The 21,870-nt window shown below is 27.0% G+C and overlaps 1 protein-coding gene across 2 annotated transcripts; it reads right to left on the bottom strand.

Moving 5' to 3' along the window:
* Positions 1-11,212: 11,212 nt before the first annotated feature.
* On the bottom strand, positions 11,213-16,105 carry MAG2 (RINT-1 / TIP-1 family). Of its 2 annotated transcripts, XM_011048867.1 has the most exons (4): positions 15,644-16,105; positions 15,447-15,539; positions 13,468-13,571; positions 11,213-13,375 (listed from the first exon to the last, which is right to left on the bottom strand). In XM_011048867.1, exons 1-4 carry the CDS (start codon positions 15,945-15,947, stop codon positions 11,462-11,464), a joined length of 2,415 nt encoding a protein of 804 aa, XP_011047169.1. In that variant the 5' UTR covers positions 15,948-16,105; the 3' UTR covers positions 11,213-11,461. The 2 variants fall into 2 exon arrangements, with proteins under 2 accessions (XP_011047169.1, XP_011047170.1); XM_011048868.1 differs by lacking the exons at positions 15,447-15,539; positions 15,644-16,105 and adding an exon at positions 15,055-15,438.
* Between the last annotated feature and the right edge of the window lie 5,765 nt (positions 16,106-21,870).

Raw genomic sequence — 21,870 nt, 5'->3', positions numbered from 1 at the left:
GCACCAGCATCTCTTTTCTAAGTTTGGCCATCTCTTTGTCCTTTCAATTTCAGTTCTTAAACTCATCAATCAATCCTTTCATTTATATAATAGGCCTGCATTTAAAATAAATATTTACCATAAATTAAATGTATCTTATATTATTATATATGTTATTATAAAACATGCTTTAGTTAAGGAGTTATTGATACTTCAAATGCAAAATAATAATATAAAACCTTGATAAAAATACACTTTTAAGTACTAATCAATGTCATTCCATTCTAATTCAATTGTTTGACATTACTGTGAACTATCTTTTCCCTAAAGAGAAGCCCCACCTAAGACCCCTCATCATGCTTTTTTAATCAATTATGACAAGCAACATGCTAGACCCTCCCCCTAACACACCATTAATTTCGTGCTCTCACGTAAGATTCCTATAATCTTTAGCACTAGAGTGGCTCAATATCAAATAAAAAACCCTACTCTAATTAGCCAAAAACTATAGAGTGGCTCGCTAGCACACCACTTTATCAATCTGCAGCTCAAGTGAAAACAAACAAAAATACAAGGAATTAATGGCTACAATGGACATTTAAGAATCAAGGTAAGGATGTAATTAGTAACATGATTTAGGGACTCACATCCTAGCCTATAAAAAGCATGCCAAAGCCCCCCTAATAATAGATTATTTCTTATTATTTTAAAAAATAAAAAAAATAAAAAAACCAATAAAGGTTAAATGATGTGGGATTACCGTTATGATTAGCATTAGAGTATGCACACAACTCTAAAGAAAAGATGAATAGAAGTAACAAACTCTGAAAAACTGAATCTCGAAAATATCATAAAATATGAAGAACAATTGTCTAATAACTGGTAGTAGGAGAGGTAACAAATTGACTAACAACATGAATGACATATGCAATATCTAGGCTAGTAATAGTGAGATATATCAAGCTCCTAATAATAATACAATACAAAGTAGAATTTGAAAAATGTAAACTATCAAAAGAAGAATATTTTGTATTAACCTCAATAAAAGTATCTACAATCTTATTATTAGTAAGCCTAGCCCATTTAAAAATATCTGCAATATATTTCGACTAAGAAAGAAGATAAACTTTAGGTGAGTAGGCTATCATATGAATTGATGTAGAGGTGGATCTATAATCTTAGGCAGAGTTTGAGGGACTATAGAAGAAAAGTGAGCTTCGGGTGTACCAAAAAGTAAAGTATTAGTACCTGTAAAATGATCAATATGAATTTGTTGAATATGAGAAGAGGTATTTGAAGTACTAAGAACCTGAGATGATAAATTATCATAATTCTTATACAAATAATTTAAGCAACTAAGATCATATGATATTGCATAATAAAGAGAAAAACAAAAATAAAAGAGAATGAGGCTAATGTTTTATTGATATTACATTATCACTATAATCTAAAGGAATGTGTTTAATCTAAATACAAAGATATTATATATAGGTTAAACTGAAAAGAAAATAAAAATACTATTATAACCTTAAAAAATAAAACAAAATAACTTATATTTCTTAATAGGCAGGAACCAACAACTTTAGTTGGTCACCATCTTATTGGAGTTCATTGCAACTTGCAAAAACTCCTAGTTACAATTAGTTCAGATTAACAAAGAGGATTTAGACTTAAAGGGTTATTTTAGTAAACTCAGGATCAAGTGAACTTCTTCCCCTTCGTATGCTTAAACATCTTTTTTCCTTGTTATCCAATATGTTGTTCACATGTATGTTATATAGGTTACATTTGCTGGAGTTATAAAGTCTTTGTTTTTTAGAATTAACCATTATATTAAGAAGTTTGCTTTTTAATTTTTGAGAAGCATGAATGGATATAAGAGGAATTTAGATCAAGTTGGTTTGTTTGAAGTTTGATTTTTTTGGGTTTTTTTGGAAATCTTTTGTAAGGAAATTTTTTAGGTTTTTGTCGGCTTTCATTTCATAGTTTAAACTTGGTTTGTTATGGAATGTAAAATCACTATTTGGTATTAAAAAAAATTATACATCATTGGTGTTTGGAAGTGTAAATGGGTACTTTTTGTTATATATAATAAGACTTAGTTACTAAAGATCATGTTCTTGTACTAGAACATCATGGGTTCAAAAGAAGGAGATAATAATCATAAAACATGATAGCCTTTTGTATTCTTGCTTGCATGGATGATACATTAATGAATAATATGACCTATTATTTTTAATTCTTGGAATTAAATTATTATCTTGGGTTTTCATGCTTGTTGTATTCATCCTTGACTTCATGATCATGTTAAAAATTATATTTCAAATTTCATATGTTATGGCCAAATCTCACAAAACAAAAAATATATTTTTGCATTTAGTTAGTGTTCATGCTAGTTTTGTTATTAAAATATTATTTCTATGTTCTCATTTCTAAAAAAAAAGAAACAAATAAAAAATATTCATCTTATTACATGTTTTTGTATTAGGATTTTATAACTTGTTTATAAAATCCATTGAGACTTTACTCAAATTAAAAGGTCTATTGGACCAACATTTTCAAATCCTTAAAAATCTATGTTAAAAAAATAGTTTGCTATTCACTTTTGGTATCATTGCCTTATATATTAAGAGGAAAAGCACATCGTCTTATATATTAAGAGGAAAAGCACATTGTTTTAATTTTAAAATAATAAAAATTTTAGTCTAATATTCATCAATAACAAAATCAAGAGTATTAAAACAATTTTAGTCTAATATTCACTTATTACATTTGAATATGCATTAAAAGTATTAAGTCTTATTCAACAAATATTACAAGTGAAATTTAGGAGCTATAAGATAGATGAATCTTATCGAGGCGCCATCTATGAATCATTTCTAAGATGTTGGTTAGGTTCTATGAGCCTAACACAAATCCATGAATTATTCATTAGCTTGACTTGATTGATAATTAGTCAAATGTTATGATTAGGAGTGACCAATCTTAGAATTGTTATTACACCAAGTATTATTTACAGATAATAACTAGGAGTGATAAAAATAAACCAAACCTTTAGATGACTAGGTGTAAACCTTACCTTAGGGTTTAACTTATTAAAGTAGACCCGTTATCATCTAGTAGACAGACCATCGGTAGATTAGACATAATAAACCATTAAAAATAAAAGAAAAGATTGGTAATATAACTTATCTTAGGTGGGATATTTTAGAGTGATATTATCTTTTCTTTAACATAATCATTTTTTTATCATAGATATCTAAAGACTAGTTAGGTTTTTTTTTTTTTTACTATAATAGAAAGGGACAACTCATTTTTTTAATATATTTTTACTCTATTTTCCAAACAAAAAACAAGCCTTTTGCTTTATTATGGACTTGTTGTGATGCTCAATGTGATAATGTTTGACTTAATATCATACCCTAAATGGTCTTAAAAACTCTATAAACATTTTAATCATATGTAAAACATGTGACAAACATACTTTTTTTTTTTAAATCCAAACAAGACCAAACCTCTCTCCCTCTATGAAATCTCCTTTTTGTTGGGTTTCTGAATATTATATTTGTAACAAAAACTATGAAACAAAATTATTTAGAATAGAAGGATCGTTATACCTAAAGTGTTAAATCTAATTTTGTGTTTTTGTATATTTTTTTTACTAACAGACAACAACTAAAGAAATAAGAGAAATAACTTACTATTTATAGGAAAAATTGACAAAATATCAATTTTCTCTTAAATAATATCCATATATTAATTTAAAATAATTTTAAAAATTAACTCAATTAAGTCCATACTTGATTTTCTCAGTTTAGAAATATAATCAATGTATTAATTATATTATAATCCTTAATTTCTAAAATATATTTTAATCAAGTCATACTTAATTAAATCATTTTAGTTTAATTTCTAACTAATAATTCTTAATATGTGCAACCCATTAAGTTCTTTATATGTTGGCCTAAGTTTAAATTATAATTATAATTAAATAAATTTAATAATTTAATTTATTATCAGTTAAATAATTGATTAATTTATATTTAAAAATCATGTGTATCATCTAACAATGTGTTATAATCTTTCAAATATTTAAAAAATTATTAGTGACTTAATTAACCTCTTAGTTACTGGTTTCTTAGTGTAATTAATATCATTTTATCAATAATATTTTGATTTAGCATTAAAGCATGTAGTATGTTTGTCATGTTAAATCATGTTTGTTCTTTATATAATAATCATTGATAATTTGAATAAGACTTGAAACTCTTTTCAAATTTCATTCCACCTAAACTAAGGATTTCTTAGTTGATACTATTTGAGAACAAATATAATATTTTTTTTAATTCACCTAAAATAATGAATCTTCTTTTGATTACTCAAACATCTTTATATAGTTCATGTTATACTCAATGTTTGTTATTTCATTACCTCGATTAACATAATATATAATATGATCAAAGCATAATATTTTTTATATATGATGATTTAATGATCTCAAGTCTAAAGTCACTTACACAATCATCATGTAAGCCTTTCTATAGATATATGTGATATCTCCATATGAAATTCTTTGTGAGTCAAAGTGTATATATCTTATAATAAGTATTTACATATTAGTTTTAGATATCCTTTATACCGTAACATATGAGAACAATTGTTTTCTTTTATAAAAGAGAGAACATAATATGTATTTGTCTTTATAGCTCTAATAAATATCAAATATTTAAAAGAGCATCAACCATGAATATTTTAGAAACAATGCTTTAATACAATAGAAATTTTATAATTATAACTTTATAATTTTCTTTGCAAAGCAATTTTTATTCTAGATTCGTTAATCTAACATTATATGAATATTAAATATAGATTAAAATTTTATTAATAATAAATATATATTTATATGAATATAATAATATCACATATAACCAACCGATTGACTACATGACATCTCCTTTTCTTTCGGGTGACTCCTTCCTTCTCTATTGTGGTTCCTATTTTTGGTATGATATAAAGCTATATATATATATAAATAATTTTTTTTAATTTGTATAGAAAAAATTAATAGAATGATAAATTAAAAACACAATCATTTTACAGGGACTTAACTAAGCATACAAGGATTGATTGAAAAATCACCATGTTATATAAGGACAAACTGGACTTATATTTATGCATAATACTATGGACTTATATTTATGCATAATACTATTGAATTCGTTGGTATATATTTTATATTGTTATATAAAAAGATGTATATATTTTTATTTTATATATAGAGTAGAAGTCTTTTTAATTCTGACATATATAATTTTATTAAGAGAAAGATAATATATTTGATAATTATCAATTCTTAAAATTTAAGAGTATTTTTATTGAATATATATATATATATATATATATATATATATATATATGTTATGTGTTTTAGGTCATACACTCATTCATACATATAAAAGTAAAAGTATTGTGCTCGGCTGGCTGGATATATTAGTTGGAAGAGAACCTATTGCGGAGAATATGGATAATACTAGTTTAATGATTGTATTCTCGCTCCTGCTTATACTAAAATTATTTTGAATATAAAAAAAATAAATTAGATTATTAAATTTTTTTGGCATTGTTATAAATTTTAGTAGGGTTTCAAATTAAATCGTGTGATGATTCTTCTAATATAATCTTGTTTAAACAATAAATTCAAAAATAAATTAATTTAATATTAAAAAATAAAATTAAATATAAATTGATGAAATTAAAAGATAAAAAGATAAAAAAAAAACTCAAATAAATTAAAAAATCTATATTATAAATGATGTTATTGAAAAAAAAAAACTAAAACAAATTAATGTCTAAAAAAGTTTATTATATGGTAAAAAAATATAAAAAACTGATTTGCTATCAAGTAAATTGATATTAAAATTAAATAAAATTTTATGTTAAAGAATAAAAATTAAAAATATCAAAAAGAGCCAAAAAAATCAAGAATTAAAAAATGGGGGCCTTAAATAACTAATAAAAAAAGGCCATAGCAGAGCACGAGGAAGGCTTGCATGCCTGGATTTATATTTATTTTTCTTTTTATAAGGGGAGAACAATATTTCGTCTGTTTCTTTTTTTTAAAATAAAATAAATATGCAGACAACAACAGGTCGTTTGCAGCCTAAAAGGATTAAAAATAAAATAAATATGCAGACAACAGGTCGTTTGCAGCCTAAAAGGATTTAATTGTCTCCACTGTAATTCGGGCCACCCGCTTGCATCAGTCATTGTTAGATGTGGTGTATTACAATTTACATCTCTACTTCTAAAAAACAAAAAGATAATATATTGCTTAATTGAGGCAGACGCTTGAATTTGAATGCTTCAATATTTTCAAAAATAAATAAATAATAATAGTGTTTTATACACTACAAGGTAGTTTTGCTTTCATCCACGTAACCTTTGAAGGCTACTTCTATCTGGCATGGGACATGTAATTAAAACATACCTCAAAACATAAAATTTACAACTATTAATTTAATGTCAATTTCTAGATACCTAAGGAGTCAATTTTTTTTTGGATATAATTAAAATGAATATTTGAATCAGTTTGCATATATCCTAATTAATTTTATAAATTTTAAAATTAATAATTATATAAATCTTTAATAATATTAAATTCTGGCCAATTAAATTATATTTATCAAAATTATTTAAAAAGTTAATCTTATCTTCTCTCCAGCAAAATGATTTATAGGTATATGAGTCATGTTATCAATCAATATGTACCAAATTAAAACCCAAAAAAAGAAAAAAAGGTAAAAGGTAGGAGAGAGCCTGGATAAGATCATGACAAGAAAGCCTTCTTCAATGTCCTCTTTGTTTGACAATAAATTCTTGCTTTGTGTCTTGAGCTTGCATGTAAATTCCCACATGTTTGGAAATGAAAAGATTTTTGGGAGAGTTACGAGGTATTTAATATAATAACACAAATTTGCGGTTATTCATGGTAGTGTAGGTATTAAACTCGAATTAATTTGATAAAAAGACTTGATGATTGAATTGGTCTAAATTTATTAAAATATTAACCGGTGAAATGATGTGATTAAACTTAGTAAATCTGATAGGTTAATCTATGATTTGAGTGAGATTTAATATTTTTTTAAATAAAAAATTTAAAACTTATTAGTATATATATTTTATATTAAAAAAAAATATTATTTTAATATAGAATAAAAAAACTTTTTAGTTTAAATATTTGAATTTAAAAAAATAATATAGTATCTTTTGAATATAAGATTTGAAACCTATTAATATATATAATCTATACTCACACGAAAAAACTATATTTTTTAATATGAGATTTAAAACATATTAGTATATATATTCTATATTCTTAAGTAAAAAGTTATATTTTTTAATATGGGATAAAATAGTTTTTAGGTTTAAATACGTCAACTTAAAAACTTAATATAATATTTTTTTAATGTGTGATAAAAAACTTTTTAAAATATTTTTTTAAATTTCTTTATTTATAATATGTATAAGTTATATTTATATGGATTTTTTTCTTAATTTTTTCATATAAAATATTAAAATTTTAATTTTTTTAATTTTTCAGATTAATCTAGATTGACTTGAGTTGACCCATAAAACCTGAAACCCGATCTCCTAATCAGATTAACTCCTTAACTAGGTTTAATAACTATGATAGAAGGATTGAAATTGATTAAAAATTAATTTTGAACATTTAATATTAAGCTTTTCAATTTTTTATTTCAGCCAATTGGAATGATCTTATAGCCAACATCTAAAGAAAATAGAAGAATATTTAAACCAATGTAAGAGATTTATTTTTAATTTAGATCGTTCAAAGAAAAACAAATCTTAATTGATGACCAAACTAATCCAAAAATACTCTTTTTTATCATTGAATTAAAAAAAAATGTTGAATGACAAATAGATAAATGCAAACGTATCAATTTTTTCCAAGCCCAACCATTAAATAATTTGGGTTAATTTTCTCAATCATCTTGTAAAAAGTAAATGTAGAACAACTTATTTACCCACATGCATTTCTAGTTTTTATTTGCTCTGATTTAAAACAAAACAACATACAGTTAAGGATTTTAATATTTCATTGCATAATTTTTAGAAGTGAAAGATGATTCCCACTTCAAAACATATTGGTCTTCACGGAAAAAAAAAAGGCATGAAAAACTATGTATCTGTTAAGTAATAGAAAACTATTTTTTTAATTTCATGTTTCCTTCTCCTTTTTCAATTTCACTTAAGTTATATTTCTAATAAAATAAATAAATTTATGAAACTAACAAATATGAAAATATACATAAAAAAAACAACAATCATTTTAATGTTTTACATTATTAAAAGATCTTGTATATAATTCCTTTATGTATTATTCATCATTTTATTTTTATTTTTTATTTATAAAAAATGATAAACTTGGAAAGGAGAACAATATAAATTTTTTTATTTATCCCGAAAAATCTAGAACCAAGTCATACTAGTCATTTGATGTCGTGCTCGACACTACAAAAGACGACTCAACTAGGGACTCTCTAGTTGAATTAAGTTTTGTTGATTGTTTATCTATTGTATCTTACTTTATTTGTGCTTTATTTTATTTATGCCTCATTTTTATTTGTTAGTGATTTAATTTTAGCATGCATTTTTTTTACATATTGTTGACGCATGAGTACATTGAATATGAATTCATATCTCCTTGCATTTTAATTCTTAAAGTATAAAACCAATTATAAGTTAGGTGAATAATTATCAATTTACCTCATAATTTTTAGTTGAAGTTCAAATTCATAAAATATCTAACTATAATCTGAGTGTTTACTTGATAATAATGATCATTTTATGCTCTAATTATTTCTTGTAAACAAACCTCAATACTGTCTTTATTAGAGGTAGTCAATTGACAAATCATAAATTATTTTTGAGATCAAATAGTAAACTTGTATCTCATGTAATGATTAAAACATACCTTTTGGATGTTTGACTCTAACACAACCTATCCTTACGATGTTTGACTTTCTTTTAATTCATTTTGCATAAGAAAAGTTTGACCAATAATCTTGAACTTTGTAGCATTTTTTTCATGCTAAGATCATGATTTTTTTTTTTAATTTGGGAAAAAAAATCGAAGATGATGTAACTAGTTGAGGGGAAATGCTCAAGCACTAGGTTGATAAATTACCGCACACAAGAACCATTTATGTTTTTGAATAAAAAAAAGTATCAAATCCACTTTTTTGTTTTGAATTCTCCAATTGCATGAGATTTAAGTGATATGAGGACTTGAAAAAAGATCTTTTTAGATTCATCATACTATAATTTTTTTTTCTTGTATTCATAAAGAAGTTATGGATTAGCTCTTTCAACATACTAATTCATATTCAATATACATATGCATTTACATTCATACATGAGCATATATGCATATATGCTTTGGGATGTCAAATATTAGATGTGCATTCACAAGTTGAAATATAGAACTTAAGTGTTTTCACTTGATTAAAAAATTATTTGACTCTAAAAAAATATTATTTGTAATTGCATTGTTCAAACATGCATGTTGATCTATAAAAAAATATATTCATACGATTGCATATTTAAAGTTAAAAATTAGGTGTTAACAACTACTATCATTTTTTTTATGTTATTGTAATAAAATACATAATACTTAATTTTAAGCTTATCTTGGTTATCTCTTGCTCTAAATAAGAATGGTAAAGCTTAATAGAAAAGATGTTTCTTTTTAGGTTGGGAGAGACCTAATAAGAGATTAAGGCTACAGAAAAAAAAGTAAAGAACAAATTATTAGTTATTAAAAGATAAGATTTCAAAGTTTTGCCTAGATCTTCTTCATGTCCAATTATCTTTTGAATCTATAGTTGTTTTTGCTTTCTCAAGCCAAAGAGTAGCCATCAAATCTTCTACTCCTTGTCCAAAAAGTAAGTTGTTATTGTTCTTGCTTTGGCTTAAAATGGTAGTTCAAAATCTTATATATAGGTCACACGTGTGGTAGTAAAAGAAATACTAAGTAGGTTCAGTTTGTACTAGATAACCCTTTATCAGAATGTATAGTTATTGCTATTTTTACATTGATATTTAGATGATCAAGAAGAAGGTAAGAGTAGAGAAAAAAGAGTTACCACTCAATATTGATCTAAAAGTTTTGGTTAAGAATATTACTCGCGCAATTAAAAAAGACCTCAATTATCCTAAAATGTTCTATTAACAAGGATATCATTTATTTTTAAATGAAAGAAATATTTTATACAATTCCTATTTTCATTTTCAATTTGGGAATTAAAAGGAAGTCTCGATCTCATTAAAAAAATTAAAATTAGACTATTATAGTCGACTTTAATCGAGTGTTAAATAATTTATCATATTAAAGGGACTAATTAATTCACTTTGCTAGCCTAGAGGGACTAGTTTATAATTAACTTTTCATGCAATTTCACATGGTGAAATGATTCATTTTGTCCTCTTAAGTTTGGCAAAAATGATTTCAGTCCTTGTGCTATAATTGTTTTACAAATAAGGTTTTTGTAGAACGTTTTTTGGTTATTGCATTTTTTAAAAATACATTTCAGTTCTTATAAAAAATAATTAAAATCCCGTACTAGTAGTTTTGTAATGCTCATTATGACTTATAATGTGATTAGTGAATGACTTTATATATTATTATTTTTGAAAGGAAGATTTTAAGATTTTTTTTTTAAGATAGTCAATCTCTATTAAGGAAAGCCTTTACACGGGAAAGATATATATGTACCTTAATTCCACCCAAATTTTTTTTTTTGTTTTAATTCACCCAAATATCCTAAAATTTTTTTTGTTTTGTTTTAATTCACCCAAATATCCTAACATAAACAATAGAGTTAATCACAAAAGAGAGAATATGTCGAAAACAAGATATCTTGGGCTCTTAGAATAAAAAAAAAAAAAAAACTAAGATTAAGAGGAAAATGTCGTGGTGAGGTTTAGTTTCTCTCAGTTCAATATGTTTCTTCTTCATGCCCTATGTTCATAATCAAAATCATTTACTTGTTAGTCCTGCTTTCTCTCTTTTAAATTTGTTCAAACAATTTTGAAATTAAAAAACCACATGATAGATTAAAAGAAACCACACGTGTGACTCTCACATGTGGTTGATTTACTAGACTTGTAGGTACCATACATGATGGAAATTGACGTTGAAACAGATTTGAGGTTTATGAAGGTTAATTGAAACAAATTCATATATTCTTTCGAGTAAAATTAAGATAATACATAAACCTTAGATAAGCAAACTAAAATTTACCCTAAACTAAGAAAATCACATTTAGTTTTAATTAAAAAAATGAATATTTAATAAAAAATGCCAATTCCATTAATAAACTCGAACCAACCTTCCTGTTTTATTCGGAACGTGCTACACCCCCGGTGGATAAAATTAACATGGATTTTGATTTTCCATCCATTAACTCATATATACTCTTTTGTTTTGTATCTTCTCTGCCTCTGCTACATTCAAATGGATAATGCCGTTCTCCTTCATCGTTTTCCCTCCTCCTGAGATGGTATCTCGGAGCTGCTCGGAGCTCATTGTTAACAACTTCAAGCCATCACTAGTTTTAGGAAAGAAGGCTTCCGGCCTCAGGCACCAAGCCCTAAATACTCCGAACAAAATCTCCATATCGCAATTAAACCTTTCAACACCAGCATCATGAAACTTCACCATGCTCATAAGAAGGCCATTAAAAAGCAAGTGGTCAACCCCCGCTGCCAAACTTCGCCAGGCACCAACAAAATCTATCCGGTTCAAATTCTCTTCCGCTACTGCCATCTTTCCTTGCAAATAATCTAGAGCCCCGACTAAAGTTTTGGAGATTGTCCAACTTTCTTCACCCTTTTCTTGCCACTGCCTCCTGTTTTTTATATATTCTCGACACCTAGCATCAAATCCCCTCAAAACAGCGACTGATATCCTTTCAACCCACTCTTTTCTGAAATTTTCCAACTTTTTTATCTCCTCGTCAAAAACACAACCAACTGGTCCATCAATTGGCCCCTCCAAACCACTATTATCATTAATCCCTATTCCCAGTTGCTCGCTGTGATCAAATTCCAATTCAAGAAAAAAGGTGTCCTCACACCATTCCTTCAAAACAGATTCAAAGTAGTGAGCAGCATTAACAGAGTTTGCAACTTTGATTAACCCATTGTCATCTGTTAATGCAGTCAGTCCTTCAGCTTCTTGGCACCTGAGTAGCAAACAATCCAAATATCGTTGCGTAATAGACCCACCAGCCATTTTCAGAAACCTTGACCTCAGAAAGGCATTAGGCAGCGATCGGCATCGATCAACTACCAACAAAAGTCGCCGAACAAAGGCACTTGAAACCGCAGGAGATTTGTAACTTTCAAAACCAGATAGAAGAGCACCTTCAATTTTTGCTGTCCAGTTTCTCTCATCATCAACCTCAGGTTTTAGCTTCTCAAGTGTGTCATTAAGTTCAATTTCTGCCCATATATCAAGCCAGTCAGGTCGATCACAGAAGACTGATAGGGAAGAAATCTTCTGCAGGTTGCCATCGTCCTGAAGGGAAAGCAAAATTCCAGAATGCATTACCAGAGACTGAATCTGTTTATCAAAAGCAATCATAAGATCAACAAGATGAAGCCAAGAAAACCTAGCCTTTGATTGTACACCACTAACGCTCTCCCCATCCAGTTCAGCAACATACTTGGGGAATATCTCTTTTGCCAAGTATGTTACTAAAGAGGTTACCATTGCTGAAATCCATTCTTCTCTGCAACTGTAACCCACTAACCTTGCTTCATCAACCAGTGGTTGCAATAATTCATCCATAGTGCCGACATAATCCCTGGTAATCTTATAGACAAGAGCAAAAACGAATTCTGGCTTATCGATCCACTTTGAAAAATGTCTTTGGCATGCAATTGAAATAGGATTCACAAGTTCTTCGATTGCCCAAAATGGTTGCTGCAGAGCCACTTTCCTGTTGTGACCCTCAAGTTGCCGTGATTTTCTCCGCCACTGCAGCTCCTGCAAGTGACACAAAGCAAGAAAGTTTTCACAGTACTGTTGTTTAAGAAGCCCTTGCATTGTGAAAAGAGGATTGGAGATTTCAGCTGATTTTCCAGTATCAAGGTTTGAGGATGTCAAAGTGGAAAGTGGAGGTGGCCATCCTAGGGATCCAAGAAGTGATCGATGATCAGCAACTGCCTGGGGTCTTAATGTGGCAAGAGCCCTATCTATTCTGTGGTCAACTGCTGACACAAGACTTGTCCACTGAGGGTGTGTCTCTGTAACATAAATTAAAACATCTTCTGAATGTCTGAGTCTTTCAATAGCAAGCTGGCGCATTTCCTGCAAATGTTAAAAAAAAAAAAATTAAAAATGATGCAATAAAAAGATATTTGCAGCATTATTTACATTATACTTAATTAAAGACTGCTCACTTCTACACTCTCTTTGGAAGAATGCTTCCTTAGATTTTTGTTCATCGCAGAAGATACCGCATCCTCAATATCACCAACCAATGTATCAAGTTTCAATGCCGTCTCTGAAAGGTACAAGAAAGTTGTTGAGAAAATTGACAAATTTTAACCACATGTTTTTTCTTTAATTTTTTATTTTTATTTCTCATAAATCTTAATAATTACTAATAAATAAATTTTTTCTTTTTTGGTAAATGTTAATAGTCACAAATAAATTTAAGCAATAGAAGGAGCATTTTTATAACTATTTCTACAAAATATAAAAGGAAAGGTGCCAAAAAGAACTCTGAAATTCGTAGTTAAGGGACAGATTTTTAATTTTTCACAGTTCAGAGACAACTGTTTTCCTTCATTTGCAAGTGTTCAAAACAAAAAACCTCCATGTGAATAGGAAAAAGTAGGTGAGATGGCATTTGGCAATACAAAATGGATTTGACTTGAAAAGAGTTCCAGTATATTATACTTGGGTCATTTCTATATTTATTTGAAGGCATTACAATTACTGTGCTTTCAAATTACATAATATTAAATACTTTTATTTATTCTATTGTAATAAGTTATATTATCAATCAGTAACTTGACTGATAACCCCGTAATAATGCTAGTTGCTAATATTATAACACAAGTATCACTCAAAAATTATATTGTTCCTTTCAAAAGAAAATAAATATTGTTCATTTTGTAATAAGCGATTACAAACTGTTAAGTAGATTCTCTGAATGCAGCATAAAATTATTTAGCTAATAGCTCTGTAATTGTGATAGTTACAAAAAATTAATTATAATTTCAATATAAAAAATCTTTATCACCTCAGAGAAGAAAAATATTATTTTAGCCGCCAAAAAAAAACAATTAAGTAAATGCGAACTAATAAATAACTACACTTACTGTATAGTGACTTCAATTATTATTTCATAAACTTAAAGGCACTATAATTTTATGCCTTCAAGTAACCATAGCAAGCACCAGTATATTTTTGGTTTAGGACATGTCCGGTTCAATATCTTAATATTGGCAATTTCTATGGTTTTGAAGGCATTATAAACATAGTAAGTTACCAACTAATAAATATTTTTGTGTATTGTCTCATATTGATTTATCTTACCACTCGGTAGCTTAATTAATTATATTGTAATTATGCTTTTAATAATATTATTGTACAATTACAACTTAAAAAACACATTGTTGCTGTCAAGACAAATTATTATTCACTTCATAACAAGTGGTTACAAACTGTTAATAGATTCAATTAATGCATCATAAAAATTTATTTTATCTTTCCATAATTTAGCTAATTTCTTTGTGATTATGACACTTACAAACAATTAAATATAACTACAATAAAGGGGAGACGAGCAAATGGTAAAAAACACAATACATGTAAAGGAAGATGGCCTGGTAAATTCATATGTTTGTTAACTCGTGCACATGAACTTCATTACATCCTACATTCAACACTCAAAAGAGCCTCCACCATGCCAAAAGATTAAAAGAGAAACAAGGAAACGGGGAAAAAAAAAAAAAATCAAGGAAGCAGGAAGTACTAACTGATTTTGATGTTGCCATCAACATAAGAAAAGGTGAAGAGGATTGGACATTTGAGGATAATAGGACCAATTCAACTTTAAATTCAAAAACCATGTAGGAAACTGAGTATCCAACAAAATCCATTCTCATGTTAGGTAAACTAGAGAGCGTGCTGTGCAGTGTAGAGGTGCCACAGAAAACAACTCATCCTCCAATTGTGCAAGAAAAACACATAAAGCCTATTCACGGAATCATCAGGAAACAGCAGAACATAAACCCTCCGTTTTGATAAACATAGACAAAATACTTCAATCGGGTGTGAACCATATGTATGAACCAATCAAGCAACAAAATCTTGGAATACTTAACAGCAACATTTACTCATTTATTTCAGTAATAAAAAAAAAACTGACCCGCGTAGACCCGAACCGTTTCGACTCGAGCCACCTCCTTGGCCAGCGCTGGTAGTTCCTCGCCCAATATCTCCTCCTTCCTTCCTTGTCCATCTAAACATTTAACAATTCTCACCAAAAAAATACCATAGATACAGAAAATTAAAAAAAAAATAGACAACAACAACAACAACAAAGGATTGAAACTGAAAGTGAACCTGATGGTGATAGAGAAGAAGAAAGCGGTGGGGGGCAAGTGAAGGAACGTAGATCGGTCAACTTGGAAGTGGCATCATCGAAAAGGAGATGAATTCCATCGGAGAAGGAAGCGTAAGAGAGGAGAGTGGAATGGAGCCTGGAATTGAGGTCGATTAGGGTTCGGTCTAAATCGAAACACTGAGATTGAAGCTCGCCGATATAGCTTCGTGCTCGGCTGAGATCTTGCTCACCGTTGAGAAAAGAAAGAGTTGAGGAGGAGAGAGACGATACTGGTGGCAGAGTAATTTGGATTGATGCGTCCATTGGATTGGGAAGGGAAGAAGAAGGTGTGAGTAAATTTGATGGTTGAGTGAGGGTAGTTTAGGGACATCTCTCCCCCTCCTCCTCCGGTTACGTTAGTTATGTTTGCTTCGCTTCTCCTAAGAATGATTCTATTTCATTCGCCCAACGGAAACTACAGAGTAAATTAAAATTATTACGGTTTCAATCTATATTTACATTTACGCACCGTTTGTTTATGCATTTTAATAATCTTTTAAGAAAATTTTTTTATATATTTTAAATTAATATATTTTTTAAATTTTTTTCAAATTATTTTAAAGTGTTAATGTCAGAACTAATTTAAAAAATAAAAAATATATTATTTTAATATTTTTTAAATAAAACTCATTTTAAAAACAACCACCACCACCGAACCTCTTGATACGCTGCCCATGGACATTATAGCCCCGCAGACGACAGCGCCTTTGTCTTAAAGTCTTTTAAGAAAAGAATTAATTTTTTTATTTTTTATTTACTCATTTTAAAAACAACCACCACCACCGAAAACACATTATAATTTTATTTTTTTTAATTTAATTTAAATTTAATTAATAATTTTATATTTAAAATAACATATTTAATCAAATAATTAAACAAAGCCAGACTTCAAGAAGACGAAGGCATAAGGTGCATCTCTCACCCTCGTAGCCTTCCATTGTCTTATACTACTCTTGGGACAAAGCCAAACTTCTCATACAATTTAGCCTTCTATACATAGAGGTTACATAAACCCTAATATTCTAAATAGAAAAACATAAATATTTCTCCTAATAGGAATTTCGTACACAATATCCAACAAAAACTCTAACAAATAAAGTTTCGTTTATGATGAGAAAAGGCCAGCAAGAACTAAGAATAAATGTTAACTATGCTAAGGAAAATAGTAAAGAAAACAATATCGAAACTTTGTAAATTAAATAATCCAAGACGTAGAAGTTGTAATCACATAAGGAAACAATGTTAAACCGACTTTCAAAATCAAGTTATGATAAGAAAACCCAAATTTGATGATTTAATAAAAAATAAAATAATTAAAAAAAATTGTATAAAAAATCCTTCCTTAAAAAAAAAAAACCATGGTGTGGAGGAAGGTATTATTCACCAAACTCATTACATTGTGGATTACAATGGCAATTTATAGTAATTTTTTTCATTTTGATCTCTTTTTTTAATTTTTAATTTAATTATTGAATTTCATGTTTGTTGATATTTTAATTTGATAATTTATTTTAATTTTAATTTTAATTTCATATAGTTATCAAGATTTAAATGTATTCCCCTATATTGGATTAGTAATTGATTTTACAAAAAGAATTCAATTTAGTTATTTCTATAAAATTTAAAAGAAAGAGACCAAAATTAAAAACAATACAAAAGAGCATCATTTTTTTCTTCACAAAAGATGCTTTCGAGTTTGGTACTTCATCTTTTCTATTTCTTTAGTCATCAATTTTTTTAATTCAATTTTGACCTTTTTGTTGTATTGATAATTTTTTTTTATGTAGTCACCATTGTATCATATAGTTGTTCTAATATTAGGTTGGTGATAGATTTATAAAATATTGTATAAATTCTTTATTTTTCTAAATATGAAGAGTATATAGACTAAAATTGAAGTATAGAAAACATTGAAACCTAGAAGGAAGAATGACATAAGCTATCATTGAAATTGAGGTAAAAAGAGAGAAAAAGAGATCCAAAAAAAAAAAAAGGATTGTTAAAGTCACATCATATTTATAATGCAACACACATCAAAAATTTTATAGGGTAAAAGATATTGTGATGGTTATAACAATATCAAACAAGACAACGATGAGAGCTAGAATGACTATTTACATACAGCTCAAAGTTTGCGAATTTCCTCATATCATATATAAAGTACTTGCCATGAATGTTTTTTTTTTTCACCAGTTTAGTCTCTTGATTTTTAAAAGCTTTTTGATTCAATCTAAAAAAAATTTATTTGCTTTTTTAATTTTTATTTTAAGTTATTGAGTTAATTGAAAATTATACTTCATAATTTATTAAATTTTATTTTTTTAGGGTTATTATGATGTCAAACAATTGTCTCAGTATTATATTGTTACTCAATTTTATGATTGTTTATTTTTTATATATAGTTAAATGAATGTAGTTTCAGAAAAAAAAAAAGTTACTAAATTTATGGACTTCACGAGTCAGTTTGCGGTTTTGGCAATATAACTTTTTTTTATTAGATTTAATTTTATGATCGTCTATTTTATAATCATCTACTTTTTTATGATATAGTTAAAAAAATAGTTTCAGAAAAAATCATATTATTAAATTTTATGGAGCCCATTAACTAGTTTTTGGGTTTGATAAGTTAACCTAAATTGTCCTAGTTTATTGATTTGTAGGTTAACTTTGCTTGACCCAATTCAGATATTTAGTCGGTTAAATTTATTTGTTTTTAGTTATTTTTTTATTTTATCATTTGATATTAGATTTATTGAGAATTAGACTTTATAATTACTATTGTTTCATTTTCTATAAAGTTATCACAATCTAAAATAAACATTTTAATATTATCTTGGTGCTCAATCTTATGATCTTCTATTTTTGTTATCATATAATTAAATAAGCAATTGTTTAAAAAAAATTCAAGTTATTAATCTCAACGGACTTTATAACCTAATTTGGAAGTTCATTAAGTTGACCCAGGTAACCTAATTTATGTGTTTAACAGGTATACTCGCTAAACTTGATACGCCTTTGGTTTTTTTTTTTTGTCCTTTAGTTTTTTTAATTGACTATTTTTTAATTTTATTATTTTATATTGGATTCATTAAAAAATAAGCTTTATTATTTATTTTTTATGCTTTCTATAAAGGTATTACAGTCTTAAACAAATATCCCAATATTAAACTAATGCTCGATTTTATGAGCATTTATTTTTTATTGTATAATTAATTAGAATATTTTTTTAAAAAAAATTAAACCCTGTAAAGTCCATAACTCGAGTCATGAGGTGACTTGTCGATATCTCATTATTAAAATATTATCAACTTGGATTGTTTTTTTAACCTAGTTTATTGATTGTTTAGGTTGTTTTTTAATCAATAAAATCAACTAATTCATGTCAAGACAACTTTCACATGGTTTGATTTAAAATTTAAGTTAGATAAAAAACCGAGTCAAGATATTTCATGATTGTCTCACTTGGTCAAGTGTAATGACATCGCAAATAAATTCCTTACTACTTTAAAATTTTCACTTAATCTTTATTTTATTTTTTTGTTCAACGAGGCCAATAGACTAGTTAATACTAATTACATATTAACTTTATTAAAAGCTTTTAGAAAATTCAATTTTAAAACCCAAAATATTAATGTATAAACATAGTTGTAGTTGATATTTACCATAAAGCTACAACCTTTTAACCTGATTATAATGCTTGTGATGACCATACATAATTTTTATATTAAAAAATTAATTAATGACATGTGGTACATAGAAGTATATTTTAGTCTTAAAAAAGAGAATATATGCACAATTAAATCTCCACAATTTTCAAACTTCAAATTCATGTAATTATGGCTACAATCAATATTATTTCCTTAACTTTTGTACTTTAAGAGACACAAAATGCATTAATGCTAGTATAATTATTATTATTATTACAAAAAAATAATTATTTACACTTGTTTTCTTTTCCCTTATTAATCTAAAAAAACAAAAAGTAGAGTTTATACAAACATATTTTATTTTTTCTAATAAATTCATAATGAATGTGTCTTATGTTCAACAAAAATACTTATACAAAGTAATTTTTAGAAATGATTATAAAATATTAACCTGGCATGTATTTTGATATAATTTCAAAAACACTGAAAAAATAAGTAATGCTAGTTTCGTACTAGAATTAGCTGTGATTATTATAAAAGCCTTGTTCTATATGCCAAAAAAGCTCTCAAACTATTGATTTGTAATAATTGATTTTATATGTGAATTTCTAGCTAGAAAAATAGAAAACAATTCAATCATAGCCAACTCCTAATAAAAATTATGTTTTATACATATAAGAAATTTAAAATCATTAAGTGGATTGATTATGAGATATTTGATATTATCTAGTTATCAAAAATGATTGTTTGCCTAACCTTATAGATCTAAGCATGGTTATGATGTAAATGTCTTTAAGGTTGGAATGAATAAAACCACAAGTATCTTTACCCAACTAAATGAAAATTTGTTTTAGTTTAACTAATACTTTTTATAAAAAATGAGAAAATGAACCATAAGAAAAGTAACAAAATGTGAGCATTTTGTGTTCTTGTTTATATAGATATGCATGATTTTTGTTTATACATGATCATTCAAACTTTTAAAACCATATTTGAATTTAGTCATCCTTCTTACTCATGCTACTTTAATTATAATGGATCTATTCACCATGTATCAAATTTATAAATGTTTATGTGATGTACAAATTAAAGGTGACATATACAAATTAAAAATAATGAGAAAAATTGATGGACTATTATAGATACTACGAGTATGGTTGATTGTATTGTTCCCTAAATTGAGCATATATTGGTAGAGACCTTAAGTTAGGAGCTACACATCTATTATCTATACCTATATTTAAGAATTTAGACGGTAAAGATATATTGTTTTTCTTACTAAAAAAAACTAATGAAAATTATTTTAAAAAAATATTGTATTTGCAAGCATACCTAGATTAAATTAGGCAAACTAACTTTTGCATATTTATAAAAAGCTGTAAAGATATATTGTTTTTCTTATTAAAAAAAACTAATGAAAAATTATTTTAAAAAAATATTGCATTTGCAAGCATACCTAGATCAAATTAGACAAACTAACTTTTGCATATTTATAAAAAGCCTAGTTTTCCAAAAGAGCTAGAAGAGAAAACATCAATTTAGCAAAGCATCCTTACATATAGAGATTTGTACTTTGCTTATGTGATTAATTTTGTGGCAATACATAATCAATGTTTTATATAACTCTACAACCCTTAATTATGAGGTTACATGCTTTAAATTAATTCACACAATTCCTTCTTTTTTTTTTGTGGTTTGCTTAAGCAACAATTATGGCCCTTATAGAAAAATCTTCACTATCATTAAAGAGGTCGAGAAAATAATTAGTATGAAGTGGATGTTAATGAAAATATACATGCCTTATAATTATCTTTGATGACAAAAACTATAAAAGGATTTAGGATTCACACAACATATGATGTATTCAACAAAATAATAAAAGAATTTCTCAAGCATTTTAAGTTTGATTATGATCATATATTTGTATGCAATTATACATAAATGTACTAATGCATTCTTTTAGTCTCTCATGAAAATTATGCTAACACCTTCAAAATGTTAAGTACAATTAAAAGAATATCAAAAATATCCTTAAACTAGAAAAAGAATTCAAAAGAAAAGTGACACTTGAGGTGATAACTCAATCTTTATCTTTAAGAAACACTTAGCCTTTTTATTTAAGATATTATAAAATCTTACTTTGGCTTGCTAACAAAAGGCAAGAGAAGTAGATATTTAGGTCTACTTTATATGAATGGAAATGTAAGACACAAGTCTACAACTTTTATGAGAGTCCAAGATTTAAAAATGTCATTTTCAAATCTAAATTATAGCAACAATGAAGAAGTTTGAATCTATCCTGCAGCCTGAATACTATTTAGTGTTAGGCCGATATTTGGAGTTTTAGAAGTCCAAATTAGGCCGATATTTGGAGTTTTAGAAGTCCAAATGACCTCAATTTGTTTTTAGAAAGATAAGATAATTTTCTAGAACTTTCATGTTTTCAAATGGTTCCAATTCTAATATTATCAATGACGTTTATGCCTTTCATTTTCTTTTCTTTACTTAGTTAACTTTTATCTTATTTATGTTTTTCTTTT

Source organism: Populus euphratica, unplaced genomic scaffold (assembly GCF_000495115.2).
Source record: "Populus euphratica unplaced genomic scaffold, PopEup_1.0 scaffold125.1, whole genome shotgun sequence".
NCBI classification, from domain to species: domain Eukaryota; kingdom Viridiplantae; phylum Streptophyta; class Magnoliopsida; order Malpighiales; family Salicaceae; genus Populus; species Populus euphratica.
Note: the sequence above shows the minus strand (reverse complement) of the source record. Positions and strands in the feature narration are given on the sequence as shown.

Bases quoted from the DNA above. Each gene is read 5' to 3' on its own strand.
- MAG2 (XM_011048867.1), bottom strand. From the start codon at position 15,947: ATGGACGCATCAATCCAAATTACTCTGCCACCAGTATCGTCTCTCTCC. The intron at 13,572-15,446 runs GTCAGTTTTTTT...TGTACCTTTCAG, and splicing joins AACGGTTCGGGTCTACGCGG to AGACGGCATTGAAACTTGAT. The intron at 13,376-13,467 runs GTGAGCAGTCTT...TAACATTTGCAG, and splicing joins CTTCCAAAGAGAGTGTAGAA to GAAATGCGCCAGCTTGCTAT.